This window comes from Hoplias malabaricus, chromosome 8 (genome assembly GCF_029633855.1).
Source record: "Hoplias malabaricus isolate fHopMal1 chromosome 8, fHopMal1.hap1, whole genome shotgun sequence".
NCBI classification, from domain to species: domain Eukaryota; kingdom Metazoa; phylum Chordata; class Actinopteri; order Characiformes; family Erythrinidae; genus Hoplias; species Hoplias malabaricus.
In genome coordinates, this window is record NC_089807.1 from 12,821,908 (window position 1) to 12,845,136 (window position 23,229).

At 38.7% G+C, this 23,229-nt stretch overlaps 1 protein-coding gene across 10 annotated transcripts in view; it reads left to right on the top strand.

Moving 5' to 3' along the window:
* Positions 1-23,229, top strand: part of tacc2 (transforming, acidic coiled-coil containing protein 2) — a 72,406-nt gene that overhangs the window by 25,935 nt on the left and 23,242 nt on the right. For 9 of the 10 annotated variants that reach the window (XM_066678674.1, XM_066678667.1, XM_066678666.1 and 6 more), the window contains exons 3-5: positions 3,615-3,694; positions 3,746-3,773; positions 7,667-8,185. In XM_066678674.1, the coding sequence (XP_066534771.1) occupies positions 3,615-3,694; positions 3,746-3,773; positions 7,667-8,185 (627 nt within the window). Of the gene's footprint in view, positions 1-2,689; positions 2,960-3,614; positions 3,695-3,745; positions 3,774-7,666; positions 8,186-23,229 lie in introns of those variants that run through there. The other variant, XM_066678675.1, reaches the window with a different exon arrangement.

Sequence of the window (23,229 nt, forward strand, 5' to 3'; positions counted from 1 at the left end):
AGCTGAAGATGTCAACCATGATTATGTCCAACCATTCCTCTGAATGTGCCAGCTCAGAATCAGTAGATATCAAGACTGACACTCGGTCCTCAAAGGCTGCCAGCGCTAAACAGGACTCCTTAACAGACACAGAAGGCTGTGGGGTTGATTCTTTTAAATGTATCTTCACTATGGCAGCACAGAATGCCTCTGACACAGATCTTAGCCAGACACCTACATCTACAAAGAATACATGTAACTTTGTTAAAGATGACATGGTTGTTGCAGCTGGAAATACAGCAAGACAAGAACAAGAGCAAGAACATTCTGAACAGATTTTACTCCAAAAAGAAATTGCACAGTGTCCAACTGATATGAAACCATCTAGTACAGTAACATCTAATGACTCCTCTAATAAAAGTGATTGTGTTGAGAAGTCATTTGTGAACCAAGGGGCACAGAAGGAGGAAATAGCTGAAGAGCTTGAAAAAGAGAAAATAAACCTTTTAGAAAAGCAACATGAGAGCTGTAGAAAAGATAAGGAAGAAGCAGAGAAAGAACACACACTTGAGAACCCAGAATTAATGAATGTGAACCAGGAGGAAGAAGCACAAGAAAACAAAGACACAGAAGAAGAACAAAACAAAGATGAAACAATTTCAGGAGAAACTATTAAGGTTGAGGTGCTGTCTGAACCTGGTTTAGTCTCTTTGGAGCTTCTAAAGGAAGACCAGAGCTGCGGTAAGTCATTGATTGAGGGCACTCACCCATCCGTGGATCAGAAACTGTCTGAGGCTCTACCAGTGCAGCAGGAGTCATGCTGTGAGAAGGACCACAGAAAAGATCAGAAAGCAGTGAGTGAATTTGATTCGACACTTGTTCTGAATATAAACTCTCATCCTCCAGAACTTCAACAGCAACCGAGCTTTATGGATGCCACAGAAAAACTGTTATGTGAAGGTTTAGAGAAGCATGAAATTGTTTGTCAAGAAGAAGCCAAGATTAGCCCTCGTAGTTCTGAAGAGGAGGCCAAGGGGATTTTAGAATGTAGAACAGGAGCGGAGAACTCCTGTCGTGGTTTAGAAATCCTGGATACTCTCAAAGTGGTAGGAGGTGATGAAATCGAAATGACTGAGGGGGAAAAGTGTTATGAGAGAAAGCAAAGTGAAAAAGAACAAGCAACCGAACTAGCAGCCTTTGGAAGTGTATTTCTTGTAAGTGCAAGCACGTCATCTGGAGAAAACACCACCAACAAAATAGAACAGATGGCAGAGATAGAAAATCCAGGGGGTCGATCATCAGGCATTTCAGCAGCAGCACCTTCTGAAAATGCTGGTGTTAAACCTGAACTTGGAGAATTTCCAGGGACTGTCATCACAGCATCACAGAGTGAGAGGCAACCTCCACCTTGTTCTAGTGATTCAGAGGTCAAAGCAAATAAATCTGAGACTGTGGAGGGCACCATGACTGACCCTAATAAAAAAGCAGAACTGCCTGTAAGTGATTCACCCATGCTTTTTGAGAATTCCAGCAGCTCACACAAAAATGATGATGAATCTTTTGATGTGGCTATCCATGGCAACAGCATGTGTACTGAGGTATGCACTGGTCAGACTAACATTGTATTGGCACCTGTTCCAGGAACTCCTGAAAGTTTGTTTAAGCCACAGGAGGCAGAACACACTGTTCAGCTTTCTCCTCAGCATACCCCTGATATTGTCTCTTCTTTGATGGTTCCTGTGCTCCAAGAGAAAATAGAGAGTGAGAATGTGAATGAAGCCTCTCTGGATATGGACAATTTAGAAAAGACAAATATAGCTCAGTCAGACCCGGTGGACCTCCCTGCAGTACCATCCAATCTCACTAATCTGAGTGATATGGCCTCTCCCTTGCTGGTTCCTGTGCTACTTGAGAAAGCAGAATGTGACAATGTGGATCAGGCCTCTCAAAACACACTTAATGCAGAGGTGATCAGTAAAGCTCAGTCTTACCCAGTGGTGCTCCCAGCTACATCATCGAGTCTAACCGCTCAAACTGAGGCCATGGCTTTGGAGGCAGAGCAACATTACCAGACAGTCTCTGTGGACCCCAGTCTTTCACAGAACACAGAGTGGCAGGATCCAGTTAATGATAAGAAAAACAACACTGAGTTACTGAAACCCAAAACATGTTCCATGGCTGAAGACGAGGACAAAAATCAGGACAAAGCAACAATATTAACACAGGAGAGCAGGGTGGATAAGATAGTTGGGTGCATTGAGGTTAGAGGTGGGAATGAGACAGCAGAGGACAAGAAATTCACAGGGATGTGTGAAAAGGCAGAGACCATGTTCTTAGAGCCTGATCTTAATGATAGGGAGAAAGGAAATGAGGGCAAGTCACCTGAATACAAAGAAGAGAACCCAATGCCTCCTACAGTTAAAACAGCGAGTGGCGGTGCAAATCTGTCAGCATCAGGTGCTGCTGGCGAGTTACAGTCTGAGCAGAAGCAACACTCTGTTCCTGAATCATCATTATTCCTTGATTCCACTGCTGTCTCCATGGTGACAAACCCGCCTGCAGGACAGACGTTACTCACAGCTAGCACAGAGCCCTGTGCAGAGGCTACCAAGACCTTCATTCAAATTCTGCGTGAAAATGCCTCAGGAATGTCTGAAGCAGAAAGTGAAAAAAAATATGACCCAACAGGTAGTCCACACGGAGAGGTGGCTGAAAGTAAAAAAGACAGCAAACACGTTTCAAAAGGTGACGCAAGTTACCTTAGTCCAAATACTAGCGTATCACAAAGCAAAGACACTTCAGAAAGTCCAGGTCCACTTGTTACTTCTGTAATGAAGATTAATCCAGAGACAGTGAAATCAGGAACCCAATCCTCAAGTGAGAGTTCAGACTGGCTCAGAGCAATGCAAGAGGCAGTGACCATCTCTCAGACTCCACAGGAGAGTAAGGCTGAGATCCCTCAAGGACCTGGAGTGGACAGGTACTGCAGTTTTGGGAACTGAGAACTGTCTTTGTCTGAGAAAGTTTACGTTATATATGTTTCAAGGTCATAAAACCTTGAATTTGAATATATTTTAAATATATTTTTACAATATTTAAAAACATTGCTGGATAATGCTGGAGCCAGTAGAAATTAATTGTTTAATTAAATTATTTTACAAGATTAGTTAGTAGCTTTTTTCTCTTGAAATTAGAATATTCTGGAGATATTAAATTTTGCCCCAACAATCACGATATACAGAGCAACCAATATGTAATTTTGTTGTTAGCATTTGGTGTTGAAACCTCACTATGTAATGTGTCATTTAAGTTTCTTGTTTTAATGTTGAGTAAGTGTGGATATGTACACATCAAAGATTTAACACCATATATTTTATTGTTGAGGATTAATACACATGAACTCTTGAGTGAAAATGGAGACAAGTGCAAGCACTACTACAGCCCATTATCCATTGAAGATGACCTCAGCAGTGACATCAACTCATGACCTTTAGGGCAAGAAAGAGCCCATTCATATACACACCCACAAATGTAGCACACACTCTTACAGCCTGTAAACAATTACTGATAGGATCTTTGTGTTGTGACATTCATCATTTCTTGATCGGCTTTCCACACTTGCTCTTTCTCCCTAGACCATTTGAGACCCTTGACTCCCCTCAAGCTGAAGCTGAGTTCCAGACACCTACTGCAGAGAGCACTCCCCCACTGAGGGAACAACCAGAGGAATCAAATCAAATCAAATCAAATCAAATCAAATCAAATCAACAACCAGAGGAGCCACCAGAGAGCAGGTAAAAGTTGTGTACTAATACACTGTCACATGTGGTAGTGCCACACTCTTTCATAATAGTGCAGGCGGTCATTTTCAGAAACTGGCTTTAAAAGGATAAAAGATGCTGAAGAACTAATGTTGCCTTTTTGGTGTTGACATTCTGATAAGATTTGCCTGTTAGAATTTGTAATCTTCGGCTAAGACTGTTTCAGGGCTGGGCTAAAGCTCCAGATGGCTTGAGTTTAAATCACGGAAGTGATCGGATTAAAATAATATCTGTCTCCTAAGCCCTAACAAACATCTGTAGGCTACACACGAGGCTCTGCTGAGAGAAACACACTCTACTTGGTTAAAGATCATTCAGACCGCAGGGTGTAGTAGTAGTGGTTTATGCAAGGTTTCAGGAGATGACATCGTTTGTGAAGAGTGAGTCAGTCACTTGGCAGTTCACACTCTAATGGGATGTAAAGAGGTAAGGTAAAATAATATATGTAGCAAGTGATCGTCTATTAATTGTTACCGTTGTGAATACACAGGGGAATATAAAGAACGTTTATGCTGAGGTTACTGGATTTTACTGAACTGATTTTGTTGATGTTTACAAATGCACTGATAGCACATGTGGGTGCATGTTTGTGTATAAAATGTAAAAACCGGGAGTAGATATTTTATTAACATTACAGAAATATCAAAAGGTTGTTAGAGTGTTCCATAAGCAGTGAAATAAATTAGATGTACACTTTTCAACAGAATACCCTATATTCCTCTAAACATAATGAATGAGTATAATACCATTATCTTAAAATGTCAGTTCAAAAAAGCAGTCACTTTTAAACATCTGTGCGAGGTTTAGACTTTTTAAACAAATATCTGTCAATGTCAATATAACCGATATTACTGTACATCCCTCGTTGAGTGTGTTGCTTTTTTTGTAATATGTATATTATACTAGTGGCCTAATATTAGTGTAGTTTTGCTAGGTCTTGCTAAGCATTTTCCTGTTGTGTGGTTTAATATTTTGCCTTCAAATATTAGGTTCACATTTCTCAACTCCATCTTGAACTTTGCCTCATGGTTCAGTCTATGTCCAATTGGCTACAAAATAACCACAACTTATGCAAATGAAGCACTTGCTGTTTGTCAGTCATAGCTTTTTACCTAGCACTTAACTGGGAGAGACAGACAGGAGCTGGAGTGATAGAGACAGACAGGCATTCTTGCTTATTTTACATGTTTTATCTCTCTGTGCATGAGTGTTTGCTTATTAGCTCACATTGGTATTTACTGGTGTTGTGTGCTGGGGGTGTCAGACACGCTTTAACAGATGCTGTCTATACTGTAGCTGTTAGATTCTATTTGGTTCTCTCAGAATTTAACCACAAGGAATTCAGACTGCGTGTGTGTGTGTGTGTGTGTGTGTATGTGTGTGTGCGCAAAGCCATACATATGTGTTTGCTATTTGGGCCAACACCCTCACATGAGGTCATTCCGAGAAGCCTGTCAGTCTAGAACAAAAGGCATAGTGCTGAAGCATACTCTTCCTTGAGTGAATGAGTCCAAGTCTATCATAGAGAAAGAGAGAGAAAAGGCCAGTGAAGTGGCTGTCTGAGGTATTTTGAGTGCAGTGGCTCTAGGGAACCCTGTGCATGCTGTACTTTGCACACACTTGTGTGGTGGACTCTTCGCTTGGTAAGTTTATGAGCTGATTCTGCTGTTATTGAAGTGTAAATCATTTCTCTTGATGATGATTTAGTATTTCTGAGCATTGGCTTGAGTATTTGCTAAGTACTGTTAATTACAGCCTGCATGTCCTGACCTCAACAGATGGAAGGTGGGAGGTACTGTATGTTAAGGAAAGTGGGAGGGAGATAATGTGTTGGAGCATGATTAAGTGCCGATCTGCAAATCTCACTTCCCGAGCTACTCTTTTTCTCTTTATGCCTCACTCTCTCATTTCTAGTTTCAGATATCTGATTATTATGTATAACTCTATTTAGTACATTTAGTACCTTTTTACAGACAGTTACATGGCTCTCTCTGTGCAGAAAGGAAAGCTAGCTGTGAGGCTAAGGCATTTGCATTTGCGTCTATTTATCTGTTCTGCTCTCACTGCCTAATATAAACTCATGCCGGATGGCTCCAAGTGGATCTATGCACAGTCACAATAACAGACAACATTCTACTGATTGTGGACAATAGTTTTCAGTTAATTCTTGCCAAAAAGCTCATTACCCATTTCACATGAATGTAGCCTTTATGTATCAAAGGAGCATTTCAGAACAGGTACTTTTTAATCTTCTAATTACAGTTTTTTTCCACATTTTTGAATAATATTAGTATTAATCAAAATTATATATTGTTGAGGATAAAGGAACTTTTCTATTTGTCCATTCATCAGGAAAGTTCACACAAATTAAGTGACAAATGTCTTAAGTAATATGTATATTCCTTTTTCAAAACTGACAATATAGCACTAGAGTTGAAGGTGACAAGTAAATAAAACATCTTAGTCTTTCTGCAGCAACGAAACACTGAAGTTATAGTAGTAGTAAAGTTTAGGTTTGAAAATTTGATGACAGTAAAACTTGCTTGGCAGAAAAACATTTTTTTACTCCTAAAAATGCCTGGCTGAGCTTTGTAATCTCAGAGACTGCAGCACCTGAAAGCTTGAGGAAAGCCAGTATTGTGGATATATTTTATTACTATCCAAAGGAGAAATATGAGGCTGACAAAGAAAGCAGATTGGGTGTGTAAAAGACACTGAGCAGTTGTTGCTATGGTAACTGTATAGGAATCACCTGTGCACTATTTGGACTGAAAATATACTACATACTCTCAGCTACAAAGCTGCTTTAGAAACCAGAAGTAGTATCTCTATTTCCATAAACAGTTTTTCGTCAGTAGACCCTGTCAGACACGTGCACCAGTATAAAGTGAATCAGTAAAACTTGTACTATGGCACTTAAACCCAACCACACGGTCATTAACTGATAACCTCCAGTCACTCTAATAGTCTTTGCTAATGGAGGATTTTGAAAAGACCTGTGGCAGTGGCTGCAGAACACAGCAGTTGCATTGTTGTTATTTTTATAGCTCCAAGAATGCTGGCTCACTCAGCTAACTTTATTTATTGCAGTCTGTTTGCTATTAAATACACTGTCTGGGGCTTTATGCCCATTTCTCAGGATACAGCTGCTCCCTAGTGATTAGAGTGTGAGAGAGTACATGTGTGTGTGAGTGTGTATGTGGCCATGCCATATACAGTGAGCACTAGTACTTGATCTTTGTTAATAAGATAATTTTTTGTTGTTGTAGCTCGTAATTTATTTTAAAGTAAATCATGAACTGCTTGACAGTTGAGTAAAATATTTCCTGAAATGAAAAAGTTGAGGTGGGTGGATAGGGTTGTCCAGTGTTGATTACAGGATGTCTAACGTGCTGGTGCTGTGCTATGCGCAGTTGCTGAGGGAGTGTGGAGCCGTGGAGGCTTGCTACAGTGAGTGAGGTATATTTTTAGCATCCGACAGGAGGAGGGCCCCTACCATGAGCAGCTGGAGGGCCGTCTGTGCGATTAGGGCTCTTCTCTGATAACACCCAGCTGGGTGTATGCTTGCTTGCTTTGACCACTGCCAATCATGATGGATGACCAAAGTAGTGGTATTTCCTATTGTTTTGCATAGATACAGTAAGACTATGTTAATGTCTATATTTGTGCTGTAAACTGTTTGGGCTATTAAGCTATTTTTTTAGTAACTTTTCTAAAAATAAAGCAAGCTCCCTTCCTTATTATTGCATGCTTGTATTAAATTGTAGCCTTTCACTTGTATTACATAATGATCATGGTTTTAAAGTAAACTATGTCTTATGTAGTAAAGTCCCCCCACCTTACCCCTCTGTGTATGTGTTGTACAGATTCTGGGAGACAGAAGCAGCTGAAGGAAGTGAGATTGTCCCTATTTTCCCCCCACCCCCAGAGGATCATCCCTTACCCCCACCCCCAGAGGACCAACCTTTCCCTCCACCTCCAGAGGAACAACCTTTTCCTCCCGCTCCCCCTGCTCATCTACTCCAGGATAGTGCTGAGTTCCCCACCCCACCTCCCACACCCCCAGAGAGAGATCCCTCTGAGCTTGAGCTTGTACCTGAGCTTGAACCTGAGGCCAAACGTGAGCCTGAGCCTGAGGCAGAGGTTAAGCCTCACCTCGAATGTGAGCCTGACCCCGAAGTTAAGCCAGAGCCCAAGCCTGTGTCTGAAAGCGAGCCTAAGCCTGAACCTGAATCAAAACTTGAGCCTGAACCTGAGTGTAAGCCTGAACCCGAGCCTGACCTTAAATCTGAACCTGCTCCTCCCTCTGACCTGCTTCAGGCCCCTCCTACTGCAAGTCTCCTCCCTCAGCTCCAACACGACCAGCACCACGGTCCTCCAGCCAGGTACGCTGTTCCACTGCCTTTTATGGACTGTCTTTCTAAAAGTTTAATTTTAAACTATCAAGTATTTCATGATATCTTAGTTATGGTTTTATTTGAATTGACGCACCATGAAATAAATGAGCAGTAACAAAATTATAGGACAGTTCATTTTTGTGACATTAATGTGTTGATTTGAAAATAGTGATCCCAACATTTGAACTGTGATCTTTGAATGATGGTATACAACATTTTCTAAATGCTTAAACTGGAGTAAGTGATTTTGTAGAAACCGTTAAGTGTAAGCCAGTTCCAATTCCAAAGCCACATCTGTAAAACACAGGAATACCACAGCTTGCTAATTTATACAGAGAGAACTGTGCAGTGTCTCCATTTCAAACACCATTCTCATGTCTCATGGAAGATCATCTCTCGTGGAGCTACACAAATGTTCACCCTGGTTTGTCTTCTGACTTTATCCAGGCTCTTTTCATTGGAAGCCTTCTCTACCTCCATTCCTTTCTTTGTTTGGCATTTTATTTTGTCCAAATGAAATGATTGGAGAGGATTTTTTTTTTTTTTTAGAAAATGAATCCTTTTATTTATGTGAGAATGTGAGAACATGATTTACTGATTGCTATTGGGATGTAAAGGGTGTTTCGAGAAATTTAACAAGAACATTTTTTGAACCAAATCTCAAAAACTCATGTTCTTTCATTGCAAATAATGAAGAAAAGTGCTGAGTCAGGGTTCTCTGCTGGCTACATTAACAATTCCTGCACTTTAATAGGTACCACAGCTGTTTTCTCTCCGAGTCACAGGCACATTACTAGTAAGAGTGAGACATCTTTCATTTCCAGCTGTGCAATATAGATTTTCCTTGCATATGAGTAATAATGGCAGATTTGACTGAAGGCCCTGAAGTCTTAGTGCAGCATGCTGAGCTCCTGACTGCTTCCTCAGCGTGCTGATGTTAGTCATTCTCATAAAATTGACAGCACACAGCATTACATCTGACAGAGAGATTAACGGGCTGCTGCTGTGCCTGAGAATTTCTCATGCACATTATGAATTTCACAAGATATATACAGACTTCAGAGAACTCTGGAGATAAACTGATGCCAGGAACCAATCTTTCCATTTAATCCCCCCCCCCCCATATTTTATCTCTTAATTATCATCTGCCTTATTGCAGCTTCTGTTCTTTTTAGGAGATTTAGATATATACAGAAATATTTCTCCCCACTTCAAAAGTTTACTAAACATATTTATTAATTTGTTTGCACAGTATAGAAAAAGAAAGAATTACATTTGCTTCAAGAGTACAAAGAAGGTCTTAAACGTTCCCTCAAGCTTTCCTCTTTGGGTTGTATTTTTTTCTGAGAGCTTTTTCGTAGCAAATATTCCTTTTCTCAGTAATGGGACCTTGACAGCTGCACATCTTTTCAGACCTCTGGTGTTGTGTTGTTTTTAACAGTGGAAAGATGGATAGAAAACACCTATGATTCTTTTCTAATCACATACAAATGTTGAACTTGATTTCTCTGCTTTCTCAAAGATGGTTTGCATAGTATTCACGGGTCCTTGGTCAACCGTCCATATCCATATTTGGTCAACTCCCGCTCTGAAAACATCAGAAAATATTTTTCACTCATGTCTCTTTGACTTTCAGATTCATTATGCAAGTGGATTATTCTAAAGCAAACTTCATTAGAAATTTACACATGCCATAGCTTTTATTATTGAATATTTAATTATTTATTTATAAATACTTATATACGCCGTATTATATACCAACATTTATTAAAACAGATTCAAATAGTTTACTCCTTATTATGTCGACTGTGCCTGTTGCTCATGATTCTTTTGTTTTACAGTCGAACCATTTCCCTGTGCTGGGTATATCTGAAGTATATCTGAGCTATGATCTCACTCGTTTCAGTAGTGCCGCTTTGTTTTCACAAAGGAGAGGATGACTCAGCCACGTTGACACACTGTGAATTAGCATGCAGTTCTCTTTTCTAGTGGTAGGGGGCGAGTGTGCCTCTGCCATCAGCGTCTCTCTGCCTGCGTTTACACACTGCTGCCCACTGCAGTAAATAAACAGGAAGTGCAGATAGGAAATAAATCAACTGAGCAAGAAATCCTCGTTTGATTTTTTTGAGGTTCACTATGAGAGAGTCTGAACTGAGAATGCTTATGAAATGCTTTAAATCATTTCCCTATTATGTCCATAATTGTACAGAGTACAGATAATTTCACAATGTTTGTGAAATTATAAACAAAGATATCTGTATTCAGTGGTACTAGTTAGATGTGTTATATGTAGAAATTGTCTCCACCTTCATGACACACACACATACAAAAAACCCCAGAATCATAATAAAAAGGTAAACCAGGCGAATTCATATTTCAAAACTGGTTTAATAATTTGATGACTGGTTAAACTAAGTGTTTGAACTGGCACCTTCTATGAATTTAAGTAAGCAGTTATAATGTAATATGAAAAACTGCCACTTAGTCTCAGGTAGATATTTGCCTTGTGGGATTTTGCAAACTGTCCTCAATCCATCATTCAGCCCGATAAAATGTGATGCGCAGAACGTCTAATGCATCCATCTCTGCATAAATGGTCCATTAGGAGAATGAGGTAGGAGAAAAGCATGCCCATCTGTCTGCTGAATCCTAGTGGCACCCCAAGGGCATCCACCTCTCCCTCATACTAATTCTGCTCTGCAGCTTGTTCCAACATCTATAAAATGCTAACTCATCCTGCTCTCATACAAAAACAATGAGAACACAATTTTTTGGTGCATAATAATTAGACAGATATCTGGCAGGTTAACATGTTATAGCAGTTATGATTGCAAACCAAGGAAATGAGTTGATAAATTTTGGGCAAATTTTAAAAATAAAAAAATGAACACAGCCTTATTTTGAACACAGCAAATATCAAGAAAACACTACAATAATTTGGAAATATTTATAATTTATAAAATTGTATAATTTCCACATTTAGTTTTTGTATTTTCTGGAGCATTAAAAGGTAAAGAATGAGATTATATTTAGCATTTCATAAATTATATGACAAATATTCTGACAGTCAAAATACTTTCAGTATTTTTATTACATTGTTGTGATTACACAGCCAATGGACCTGACCATCACACTTTTAAAATGTTGCATGGAATTTGCTCTATTTAAAACCATATGGTTTCTGTTAAAACATTGAAACAGTCTGAGTCATATTTCTCTGTGGCGTCCATGGCACTTGTGCACCAAACAAGAAGAGTTAATAGGTCATTTATACTATATATCAACCCATATTATTGACCCATGGAGTCCCTTACCAGAAACTGATGAGTGTGGTTCTCCCGTAGATACTCGAATCGTATTTGGTTTACATTTAATCTGGGGTTCTTGCTTCCCTCTACTGTGATATAACCATATTTTTGTTATAGTAATATAGAGCCCAGCCCCTGACCTGCCCTACATTTTGTAAGCCAAGGTTTATAAATCTTTCAGAGAAACCTGCCTCGGTCATATCTTTCGTTGACTGCATTGCTTGAAAATTTCATTGCTCTATTTCCTGTCTGAACGAAGGCTGCAGTTACAACACATGTGAAAGTTCCCTATTTCTCCCTGTTGCCCAGTGGCCACAGTAGGCTCCTTTTATTGTTTCAGGGCCTATATTTCCAGCCCATCCCTGTAGCTTTATCTTCACTGTTTTGCCAGTGCAGCATTTATCTAATTATCATTACCTAAGCTGGTCTCGTTAGTATTTACACCCTTATAGTGCAGATACTAATGGACTTGCATAAGCATAAAATACAAGAGATGGCTCTAAGAAGTGAAGCCTTATTGCTGTACATTTTATTGCATATTCCCCTGATTTAGTGTCCTCATCTATTCCTCTAAGTTGGTATGGTTGTTATTGGAAAAGGAAGAGAAACAGCAGGGGAGAGTCAGTGCCACATAATCTGGCATAGTTCATTCTAAATCCCAGAGGAATTGCTGGGTAGAAACATCACCTGCATATAGCCTTAAAGAGACAGTTCAATAAAAAATGTACAGTACTGAGATAATATCAACAAACCTCTGTTTATTCAATTTCTGGTCAAAACAGCCTTTAAATTATTCCTCTCAATGACCTATCTGAATATTCATTCCTTCCTTTCTTCTTTTATTCTTTCATCGTCTGTAACTGCTTATCCAGTTCAGGGTTGCGTTGGGTCCGGAGCCAGTGATTCTGAATCGCTGGGCGCAAGGTGGGAACACACCTCGGAGGGGGCGGCAGTCCTTCAGAGGGTGACACACATTCACTCACACACTCACACCTAGGGACACTTTTGAGTCGCCAATACTCCAACCAACGTGTGTTTTTGGACTATGGGAGGAAACCGGAGCACCCGGAGGAAACCCACGCGGACACAGGGAGAACACACCAAACTCCTCACATACAGTCATTGGGAGCATGGATCAAACCCACCACCCCAGGACCCTGGAGATGTTTGACAGCAACACTACCTGTTGGGCCACCATCCATGTCACCCCCTATCTCAACACCTTGAAAAAAAAATCTTGAAAATATATTTTACAGAAAAATACAGATAATAACAACTAAAAACAAAACACTGACGAATTAATATAACAGCAGCTAAACATAACCTCAGTTTTTCTTTCAGTATTTAAATGTGCCTTTAACACTGATTTCATTTCTGTTTTTTTAGATTCATTTCGGATTTCTTTTCAGATAAATCTCTGGCTATTTTTTTTTACAAACCCTAGATGTTGGCCTAGATGTTGGTTGCATGTTCTACTTTTTTTAAATCATGTAATCCAAAACACATTCAGTCTGGTTCTGAGACTCCAGGGGTGGGCAAGAACATCAGCAGCTGCTTTGTTTGATTAGCAGAGTTTTTTCTTTCCTTATTCTTCCTTGTCTGTTTAGTGTTTCAGTACTGGCTTCCTGACAGATACACAGTTTTAAAATTTCTTTGCACACAGCACTGTAAATTTCATTTCTTGATTTCCTGAGATTGTACCTGAGTTAGTATGAAGTTATTGCCTAAAATAAGGGAGACTTATTTGAACTGAACTGCATATAACATCTGAACCTGTAGCATCCATTTTGAAGTCTAAAATTTCAGTAGCCAGTAGTTAGTGAGTACTCTTTTTCATATTTTTAAGATTTATCAGGTTTATTTCCTGATTGTAACTAAAAAATTAATCAACAATGCCCTCTTCACCAGGGCTAGCAAAGACTTCTCAGCCCTAACAAGGAATAGGTAGAGCTGAGTTTGTGTCTAAAGGTCTTTGCTCTGTTTTTTTTCCAGCAGAACAATAGATTTATAATCCTCATGTTTCAGACCCCCTCCATCCTTGTCCCAGTTTCCCACAGCCACCACTACTTCACATTGTAAATCAATATGGATTGGACCTGTGAGAGCTGCTGTGTCTGCCCTGTAGGAAGATATACAGTGTCCTTCTTTACACTCATAATTCCTGTTCCTGTTTCCCTTTTACCTCTATATTCTTACTTGCTGCTGTTTAATTTCCAGAACCGGTTTTTGAAAAATCTGTTTGGTGTGAGTGTGAGTTAATAAGATCTGCAATAAATCCTGTCTCCTGTGGTTCCCCTGGGAATGACAAAATTAATTTGGCGATGGCTGTTATCAGAGCAACATGCTAGCTCTCCCTCTTCCTTTTCTGATGGAGTCTGTGGAGTCTTTTATGTGTAAAGAATCTGGAGCCCCTGAAACGATAGAAAGTCATTTTGCTGTTTTACATATTTTTGTATATTGATAATTTATTGATGTGCTACTGGGAACTTTGTCTGTAATTGATGTTGCCTTCAGAGTGTATTGATATTTGTTTTAACTGTGCTTATTTTGTCATGGGTGATTTAGCTATAGAACCAGCTAAAGTGGTATTAGCGTTCCTGTATTAGATTAAGACAAAGAGAATGTGAAAGAAGGTCAGGCTTTGTAAATAAACTAAACACAGACACAGAATGAGGGATCTTTCTCAGAGTCTATTGTTAAACTCCTTTAGCTTTGGGAGCCTGCTGGAGGTTTTCCATTGTGTGCAAGTCCCACACAGTCTCTTTGCAGCTCACACAGCCATGAAAAAAAGATTCTGACCAAAGAAAGAGAGTGAAAACAAGAATGAGACGGGGTAAATGCTAAATGTCAGGTGTAATTGTCTGCCTCATTTGGAGTGGGGGATGTGTCACACAGCTCAGTGAGGGGCGCCCTATTGTTTGCGTCCTATGAGCAGATATGGCATCAGATCTCGGAGAGACACGGGAAAGCTGTTTGTCTGTTTATACTCAATCAGTCTCGAGAGACACAGAGGGAGGAGAGAAAAAGGGGTAGAGAAAGATAAAGGGAGAGAGAGAGAGAGAATTGAAAGAATTAAAGAGGAAGATATCCAGCCTTGAATGGAGTAGCTATTCGAAGAGAGGCGGTCCTAGAAGCATCATCATCCACAAACTCCCTCCTCTCTCTCTCCCTCTCTCGCTATATTCCCTCTGTCTTTTTTCAGTACCTCCACACACCGTTCCACCTCCCTGATCTTGGAGGTTCTGCTGTTGTCACGGATACGGACAAGACTTAGCCCCCTCCCTCTGCCATGTAGTGGCAGGGTTTGCGATCTAGTGAAGGAAAGAGACATAGAGAACAGAACAATCTCACATTCTTAGAAGAAAGGATCAACGAGCATTGGACTAAGAGGAGGCAGATGCTGAGGAGTAAAAGAGGGCGCCTTAGAAGCCCCTGATGCCATCCTATCCTGCTTCACTTTGTTATAGCGATATCAGCCACAATCCTCATCCTCCGCTCCACCTGCGCCGACTACTGTCCGGAGGAGACGGGAGGTGGAGGAGCAGGAGGAGGTGGAGGAGGGAGGAAGGGAGCAGGTGGAGGTAAATACGGCGGAGAATGGGCGCAGTGGAGTCGGCCGAGCAAGGACAGGTCCCCTGTCTGACTCAGGAGCGTCCTGAGAGCATGTGAGTGATTAGAGAAAGGAGGAGGGTCTTGATGAGCTCATTGTTTGTTGCCATTGTTACAGTTGCTGTAGCCTACCTGTTCTGTTTGTCTCACACATGCTCACTTGTGTGCATGTAAATATTCAGTTAGCTCTGCTTGTGAATTGTAGAACAACAGCATAAAACACAAAATAAACAGCTGAATAATTCATATCTCATAGAAAAAATGTACATTGGCATTTATTTATTGTATTTATGTTTACATGTTTACCACAAGGATATGGATAAGATGGTGATGGGTTTTTGTTTATCCTGTTTTATTGATTGCCTGAGCACCCTGACATCTTCTTTGCTGCAACTGTATGTGGCATTGTTTATGTTCACTTAACATAGTATAGTGTGTGCAGCTGTGTGTTTTCAGGTCTGGCTGGAAATTTCTGGACTGATAGGGCATGCATGAGTTGGGTACAGAGAACTGAGTGTGTTTATGTGGGGGATGGAGGGATGTGCTGCAGGAGAGAGAGAGAGAGAGAGAGAGAGGAGTGCTTGAGCTGGTGACGGTGCTGAAATAGAACACTAAAGAGTGGGGGAAGAAAAGGGGGATGGGGATATAGGGAGAGAGGTTTATTTATGTCTCACAAAGGATCGGGAGACCAATTGAGGATTAGCGTCAAGAATATATAAGTATGCATTTTTTGGAAAGAAAGGGAGACTGGGAGAGTAAGAAAATGCTAAAAAGCAATGAATAACACAATACAATACGCTGTATACATATGCTGTGTATGGCCATTTTATATTTCATCACAGTCCTAACAAAGCCTTGTATCCTCAAGATGTTTGCGCTTTTCCAGAAGTGAGATTTCTTTAAACTCATGAATGTTATTTATGGAGAGCTGACAGTCCGGTGAGGTTCCATGGAATATATAAAGCCCCCGCTATCATCACACATGTTATGACAATTACAAAAGAACAAAAAACTAAACCTGAAAATAACTTACATTTATTTACTTAGCTCTTGTTTGATGAAAAATCAATGTAAGTGTACAAATTTTAATTCTCCGTGTGCAGTTGCGTATTTTACTACATTTTTTATGTTAGGAACATTTATTATTTGGCACGTGTTGGCAGGGTAGTGACTGCATATTGAAGTTCCTCAAGGCCCCTTGTAGTCAGAGGCCTATATTGGAGTTGGATACATTTACTCAGTAAGTAAATGTGAAGACATTTAATGACATGTTATGAAATCAAGTCGTTTTGGTTCATTTTACCTGTCCATTTTTATTAAATGTACATTACAGCTGCTGTCCAAATAAAAAAAAAATAAAGTAATAATAATAATAAAAAAGAAAAAATCTAAAAAGAAATGTGTTACAAGGTTTTGTTTTGACAGTGGGTATTAATAAAAGAGTGCAGAGTCCCTGTTTGTGATTAAAAATACTTTAACACCATTATATTAGAATTTCTGATCATCATACAGTAATTACACTGTAACCACATTCTGTATTTTGGTCTGTTGCATAATGTTTCTTCAACAGCTTATGTTTGTAGCTCTAGATGACCTAACTGGGGGATGGTGGAAAAGTTAAAGTTCTTTATGGACTCTCAAATGCCACTTCAAATGAGAGTGAAGCACCCTGTATGTCACCAGGGAGCACTGTTCATTCAGACATGACTAACACATCTCTCTGCCTGCCTGGGTGCTTGCTTATGCAACCGCTTTAAGTGTTCTTATGTAATGTTGGCACACCTGGGTAATACATGTAGGAGTTTGCAGTTTGATTAATAACTTTCTAAAAGTTTTGCCTTCATTAGATGTGCTCAGAATGCCCAGTGCTTCTAATAGTGGAGCTTTCTGAGTAAAATTCTGAAAGTTAGGTTTGTTTTATGATCTTATGAACAACTGTATTTTGTACAAACGTGGATGTGTCATCATGTTACATCATATCATCATCACATAAATGCACATTGTTTGCAGGTGTATAGCACATACAGGTTACAGACAATGTATTTCAGTCTAGTCCTGTCTGAAGTTTGGTACAGGCAGGAGTGCACATGGGGAGATGTAACTTCATTATGAAGCTGTAGTTTAGAAGAAAATTACTGTTTGTATTAACATGCTTGCACAAGCATGTTTCCACTCCCAGTTGGTAAAGCTGATAGCCATGGGCTGATTTCTTTAAGCTGTAATATAATTTGGAATCCAAGGCTAGCTTTTTGTTCTCCTTTCAGAAACTCTTTTTGATATTTTGAACTGGACACATTCTCCCACACTCTTAATTTAGTTTGTGAAGTATGTAGTGGGGACACCATTTTGTTACTGTAAGTGACTGTATCCATAAAATAGTATTCTTTATTTTTGTTTTTATTGCTTACATTGTAAAATGACTTCATCCTATTCTCAGGCTCTTGCAGGAGGTCTGACTTTGCACTGCTGTAGCTCACATCTGGCACTAACAGTGTTTAATAGTACATGGACTTGTCTTCATTGGATATTATTGGCCTGAGTTTTTTTTTTTCACTCTCCTAGCTGATTCTGAATATTTTACATGTATTAAGATATTGCAAAAAATCCTTTGAGTTTGCAGCCACGTGTACACATCAATGTAGTGTGCTAGACTTGGATCTGCCTTGTGTCTGTTGATTGGATGTACATGTAGATGTGTATGCAGGCTGCTTCATCTGAAGCAGTTATCTGTGGTTCTGAAACCCAATCTCTACTCAAACCCAATCCAACAGTGGCTTAAGAAACTCTCAGTGGCATCACATCTCAATTGATATTAGAGCATGCATTAGTAATATTACAAAATACAGGCTAGTAGAGGCTAATATGTCATACATTTTCACAGTTTAGAAATCAGTTTATGTCAACTACATTACTTATAGATGCATCAGCAATATAGAGCCTTGCAATAGACATCTGCATATATTGTCTCATACTAGTATAGTGGGGCAGGGATTTAGTGTCATATATAATTAGTTGCATATCCATCTTGCAGTTGTTCTTGTGAACAACATTAGAGCTGGTTCTTCTAGCTCATTCTAAACGGTCCACCTCTGCTGTGACTTCTGGAAATTTTTGGAAAAAATAATCTTTTTGTTCTTACTAAATTTGGTAGGAACAGGCCAATAAAAGCATTGAACCCTTTTTTACATGTTAGTAATTGCCAATGCTGTTATTTCCTTATATGGAGATTTCACAAGTGTGCATGAAAATTAACAGCAAAAGTTGTAGTGAGTCAGTCATCATACAAATTTGATTGCTCAGAATAGCTAATGTTGTGCTTCTTCAGCTGTGATATTTCACAAGCTTGCATGAAATGAAGCAACATTTGGATGATTTTATATAAACTGTATATGACTGTTCGTTTCTGCACATCTGCTTAAAGCCTCTGAGATGAAAGGCTGCAGAACTTTGGTGCAGGCTTGCTGGAACACATAAAATATTGAAAACCAAGCAGAGTATTTTGAGTGTGAGGCAAAGCTAGTACATCAGTGCATTATGGAGTCCTTCAAGAGGAGATGGAACCTTCACAGGAAATATGCTATATGTGCTATTACAGTTATGCTTTAGTTTTATTTACCATTCCATTTGAACTTTGATTCTAGACAGAGCCCTTCATTTTCTAAGTGCCATCAAGATATATTGCTCAAAAGAAATGTAACTCATATAACAAAGCACTGAGAGCACATGTGTCGTTCTGGTCATTTGTATGATTATTCCCATGGGTTAAGCTGTATTTTTACAACGTAAACATCTGCATTTTTGGAATAAGTTTTTGGTAGGACTCTCATTAAAATATTCATTAATTGTGAGAAATGGCACACGAAACAAAGAAAAAGAACTGTGGCCTATTACTAGACGTGAACATGGGAGTGTGATTGGAAGACTTTCTTGAAGAGAAGCACTAGCAGACAGAGTAATGGATTACTTGTGATTGGTGGAAAGAAGGGTAATATTTCTAGTTTTCTGATGTTTTTGAAACTTGCTAATCCCACAGATACTGAAAAAGCTCCATCCTTATTATTTCCTTCTCTCATCAGGTTTCCATTGTACATCAGCATCTTTGTCTCCCCCTCTCGGCCTCTTAACTTATACACAGATCACTCTCCCATTTATTGCATTAGATTATTTGAAAGGTGAATACTGCAGTTGTTAACAAACTATATTATGAAGCTGTGCTCCCCGTGCTATGTTTTTTATATTATGTAAATGCTGAACAATAATTGTAATAAGCAGAGCTACCTCACTGTTGTATGCTGTCTTAGTAAAACATGTAATTGAACATTGAAACACGAGATTGATTTATCAGAAATGCCATGGCTGTAATTTTGTTGTAGATAAAAGCCGAATCCATATACATGGTTTTATTTATATGCCGTTATAAGCAATAACACTAAACAGTCAGTGGCCTGAAATATACTGTTATGAGATATTATAGTACATGCCGAACTATACCAAAATGCATATGTACTTTATGGTAGAAAAAGAATACATTTCCCATCTCATAATGTGTGCTAAATGAATATCTGAACCACATATCCAATCATTTTTATTACATTACCTAATATATTTTTATATTATCTATGACATTTTTACATTTGTAAATAAAAATATGTTGCATATTTAAAAAACATTAATCAAATAAAATTTATTTTAAATGTATTGTAGGGATAAACTGACTGTTTAGAACAATGTGTTATGCCTAAAATGTACTATGATATTTTGTAAAGGAAATCCCCTGCAGCAGCATGATTCAGTTATAATTTTAATGTCCTAACCTACCCTACATGATTTAATTCATCAGCCAAATATACAGATCAGCCAAAATTAGAAATAATAAAAGAGCTGTTTATGTGGCAATCCTGGTGAATGTCCTTCCTCCGTCAACCTCTGCCAGAAAAAAGGATACATTTGTTATAGTCGTAATTGTACAATTATGGATAAACACATCATCGATCTGTTTACAGATTAGATACACTGTTAATAAAACAGAATATGGAATCATTTAAATTAATAACTATGATGCATTCATTTCTATCATTTGAAGAAATAAACATTCAGACAAATAAATCTATTAAATAAATTAAAATATACGTCCCTTTTATAAATGGTTGAAAATAAAAATGACCAAATCATTAATAGTAATTAAATTGTTAGAATATAAATGACTGTTTTAAACATACTAGATATATGACCATGACTTAGTTGCTGAGGAATGGTCATTCTTGTGACAGGCGGTCTTTGAGTTAGCAGACCGGTATGGTCCACTTTTTCTGCTCTCCCTGGAGGAATTGGTGTTGTTTCTGTTTTTTAGGGCAGATTTTGTTTAACAGCATCCATTTACACTCAATATTATCTGTCACATTGCTTCGAGAGACCGCTCCAGCTCTGTGGTGGGCACTGAGTGTGTGTGTGTGTGTGTGTGTGTCGGTGTGTGCCAGAGAGGTTGGCTGTTTCCAGGCAGATGATGCCGACTATGCCTGGCTCACTTCCTCTCTCATCTTTTCATTGTTTTTTTTTTCTATGGCTGCTACTCTGTCTCTATCTCTTTCTATTCCATTTTATCCCATATTCAACTATTCTTCGTCTGCATGCTTGTGTAAACAATGTGAACAGTGAAGGAACTCTGCGATACCTGTGCATTTTACCAAAGCACCAACTAAGCAATACAAAATGAAAAAACAAGCCATTTAAGATAGAGGTAGTAGTGATTGATGTAGATTACAGCTATCTTCCCCAATTTACAGTTGAAATAAGCTGCTAGGAAAAAAAATAGCAGTATGAGAAGGATTTGCTCCTGGTTTTCTACTCCCCCGTTCATTCACCAGAGATGTAAATGCATGGCTGGAGAAAGACCATTTTAAAACACTCGAGGGGAAAATAAGCTAGTAATACAGAGCTACAGCTCATACCTCCAGCAGATATTAGAGTAATAATTCAGTACTTAATATCCACCCTGCCTTATTATGTTGTGGAGTGCCTGTATTTAAGCTGAAAAATGGCTAAATAATGACATGCGTGTAAATGAGTCTGTGTTTTGAGTGAACTAAAAGTGGGATCAGCCAAGATTTTGTGCAAGCTGTCAGTGTGCGCCCAAAGGGAGCATATGGCTGGAGAAACAGTCGCCATGGCAACAGTCTGTTTAGTAGGGATACGAGAAATGTCCACACAAATGCAGAAGGAGCATGACAGTTACTAATAACCCCATTATTGTTGTCAAACACTAAAACATCAACACAGCAAGGCCATGAAATCTAACCAGACTTGCTAATAAACATGGTTTTAGGTCTTTTGTGATTACATTTAGCAATACTAGACCTTGTATTGTGAAGTTTGCAATGAATATCAAAGATATATAATACAATTTGTAATTAAAACAAAACTGAAATAAATTGGATTCAGTTAAATAACTTTATTGGTGCTTTATTTATATTGGTTTGTAAAGGGAAACATTAGGTCAGGAAACTAAAAAAGGCTTTCTGTGAGTGCAGTTTTTCCTTTTGAAGCTCTACGTCAAAAATCATATAACTTTTGCCAATTTGCAGACTTTCTGGGAGGAAATTTAAACTTTGAAGATGTCTTGGTACCATTTTGGAGACTGGTAGTTTTGTTTTGACTGTTACACTGTACAGTACAGTTGAATATTTAAAAACACTTCATTTGGGCTCATAGGTGTTCAGTGGCATTGCATTTGCAGCAGTATGAAAAGAAGCAGTGGGTTGGCCTCTGCTTTCAAAATTCATTCAGTATCTGCAATCCAAACTAATGCTTTTAAATGACGAATGATTCATATTTAAAACCTGCATGAATGTCATATTGATATCAAGGTAAAAAATATGTGATGCAAAGGAAATATAATTTTCTGTATGATAATGATGTTGCTTTGTTAGGATCAGGACCTCAGAATAATATCCTGTTTTCTCAACCCAACATCTTTCAGGTTTTGTTCATCTAGGGATTAGGTGGTTTTCACCACTCTTTGGCTTTGGCTTTGACCTGCCCTGAGGAATAATACTCTGTGATTATTACCCCTCTCTGTTCCATCCCATCTCATTTTCTTGCTTCCACCCATTGATTTCTACCTTTAATGGTCTAGCATCACACTGTTAGGATCCATCTTTAACCCATGTGTATTGTAAATGGACACAGATGTTGCTAAATCCCCCGTGGCTTATTTCACACAGACAAAGCGTACACGCAGCATGTGGTCTTGTGCGACTGAGTGCGCATCAATGCCCTTGGCATGATCCAAATCAATAGTCTTACTCTTCTCCTCAGTTAACTTATGTAGCTCTGCCTAGATGGCAGCACTGTGTTCTTCTGAGTGCAGCTAGTTGACAACTGTCAGCTGAAAATACAGCTCACTATTCCATTGTGCTATCATTATGTAGGACCAGTCTGATTATTACGTGGTCTGTTCTAATGCTGAAGTTATGCTTATATTTCACATTTCTGTTGCTTTGATTTTGTTGTACACTTACTCTTAGATTCTTAGATACAGGGGACAGCAGTTTAAGCCTCAGCTTTCTCTGCTTTTTCCATATTGTAATGTTATTTGCCTTACACAATAATTTTAACACATTATTTTGGACTAGAAAAGAACAGAAAATCTTATTTTATAGTCACATATAATAGAAGCTGCTAGGCAGTTGTCAAATGCTGTGATTAATTTTAGAAATAATATTAAACTCTTTTTAAACAGCATTCCATTTCAGCAACAAAACAGCATTCCAAACAGCAACAAAAATCTACAATTTACTAATTGGGTCTCTCAAACAGGAATGGAATTAATTTATATATTCCCCATATTGGAAAAGAAACTTATAAAGGGAAATACATTTAAAAAATGTAATACATTATTTAGTAAGAAGTAGCTGCTCATATCATTTAAATGGTCATGTCATTTAAACTATCCCAGTGTTTGCTTTATGGTGGTGTGTTATGCTTGAATTAAATTATGAAAACCTGAGTTTATTTAAACATAGAATAGTCATGGGAAAATCATTTCCAAAACTGCTACCTCAAAACAAAATCTAGCTGTTGTAGATGTGTTTTTGCTTTTGCAAGTACAAAGACAAA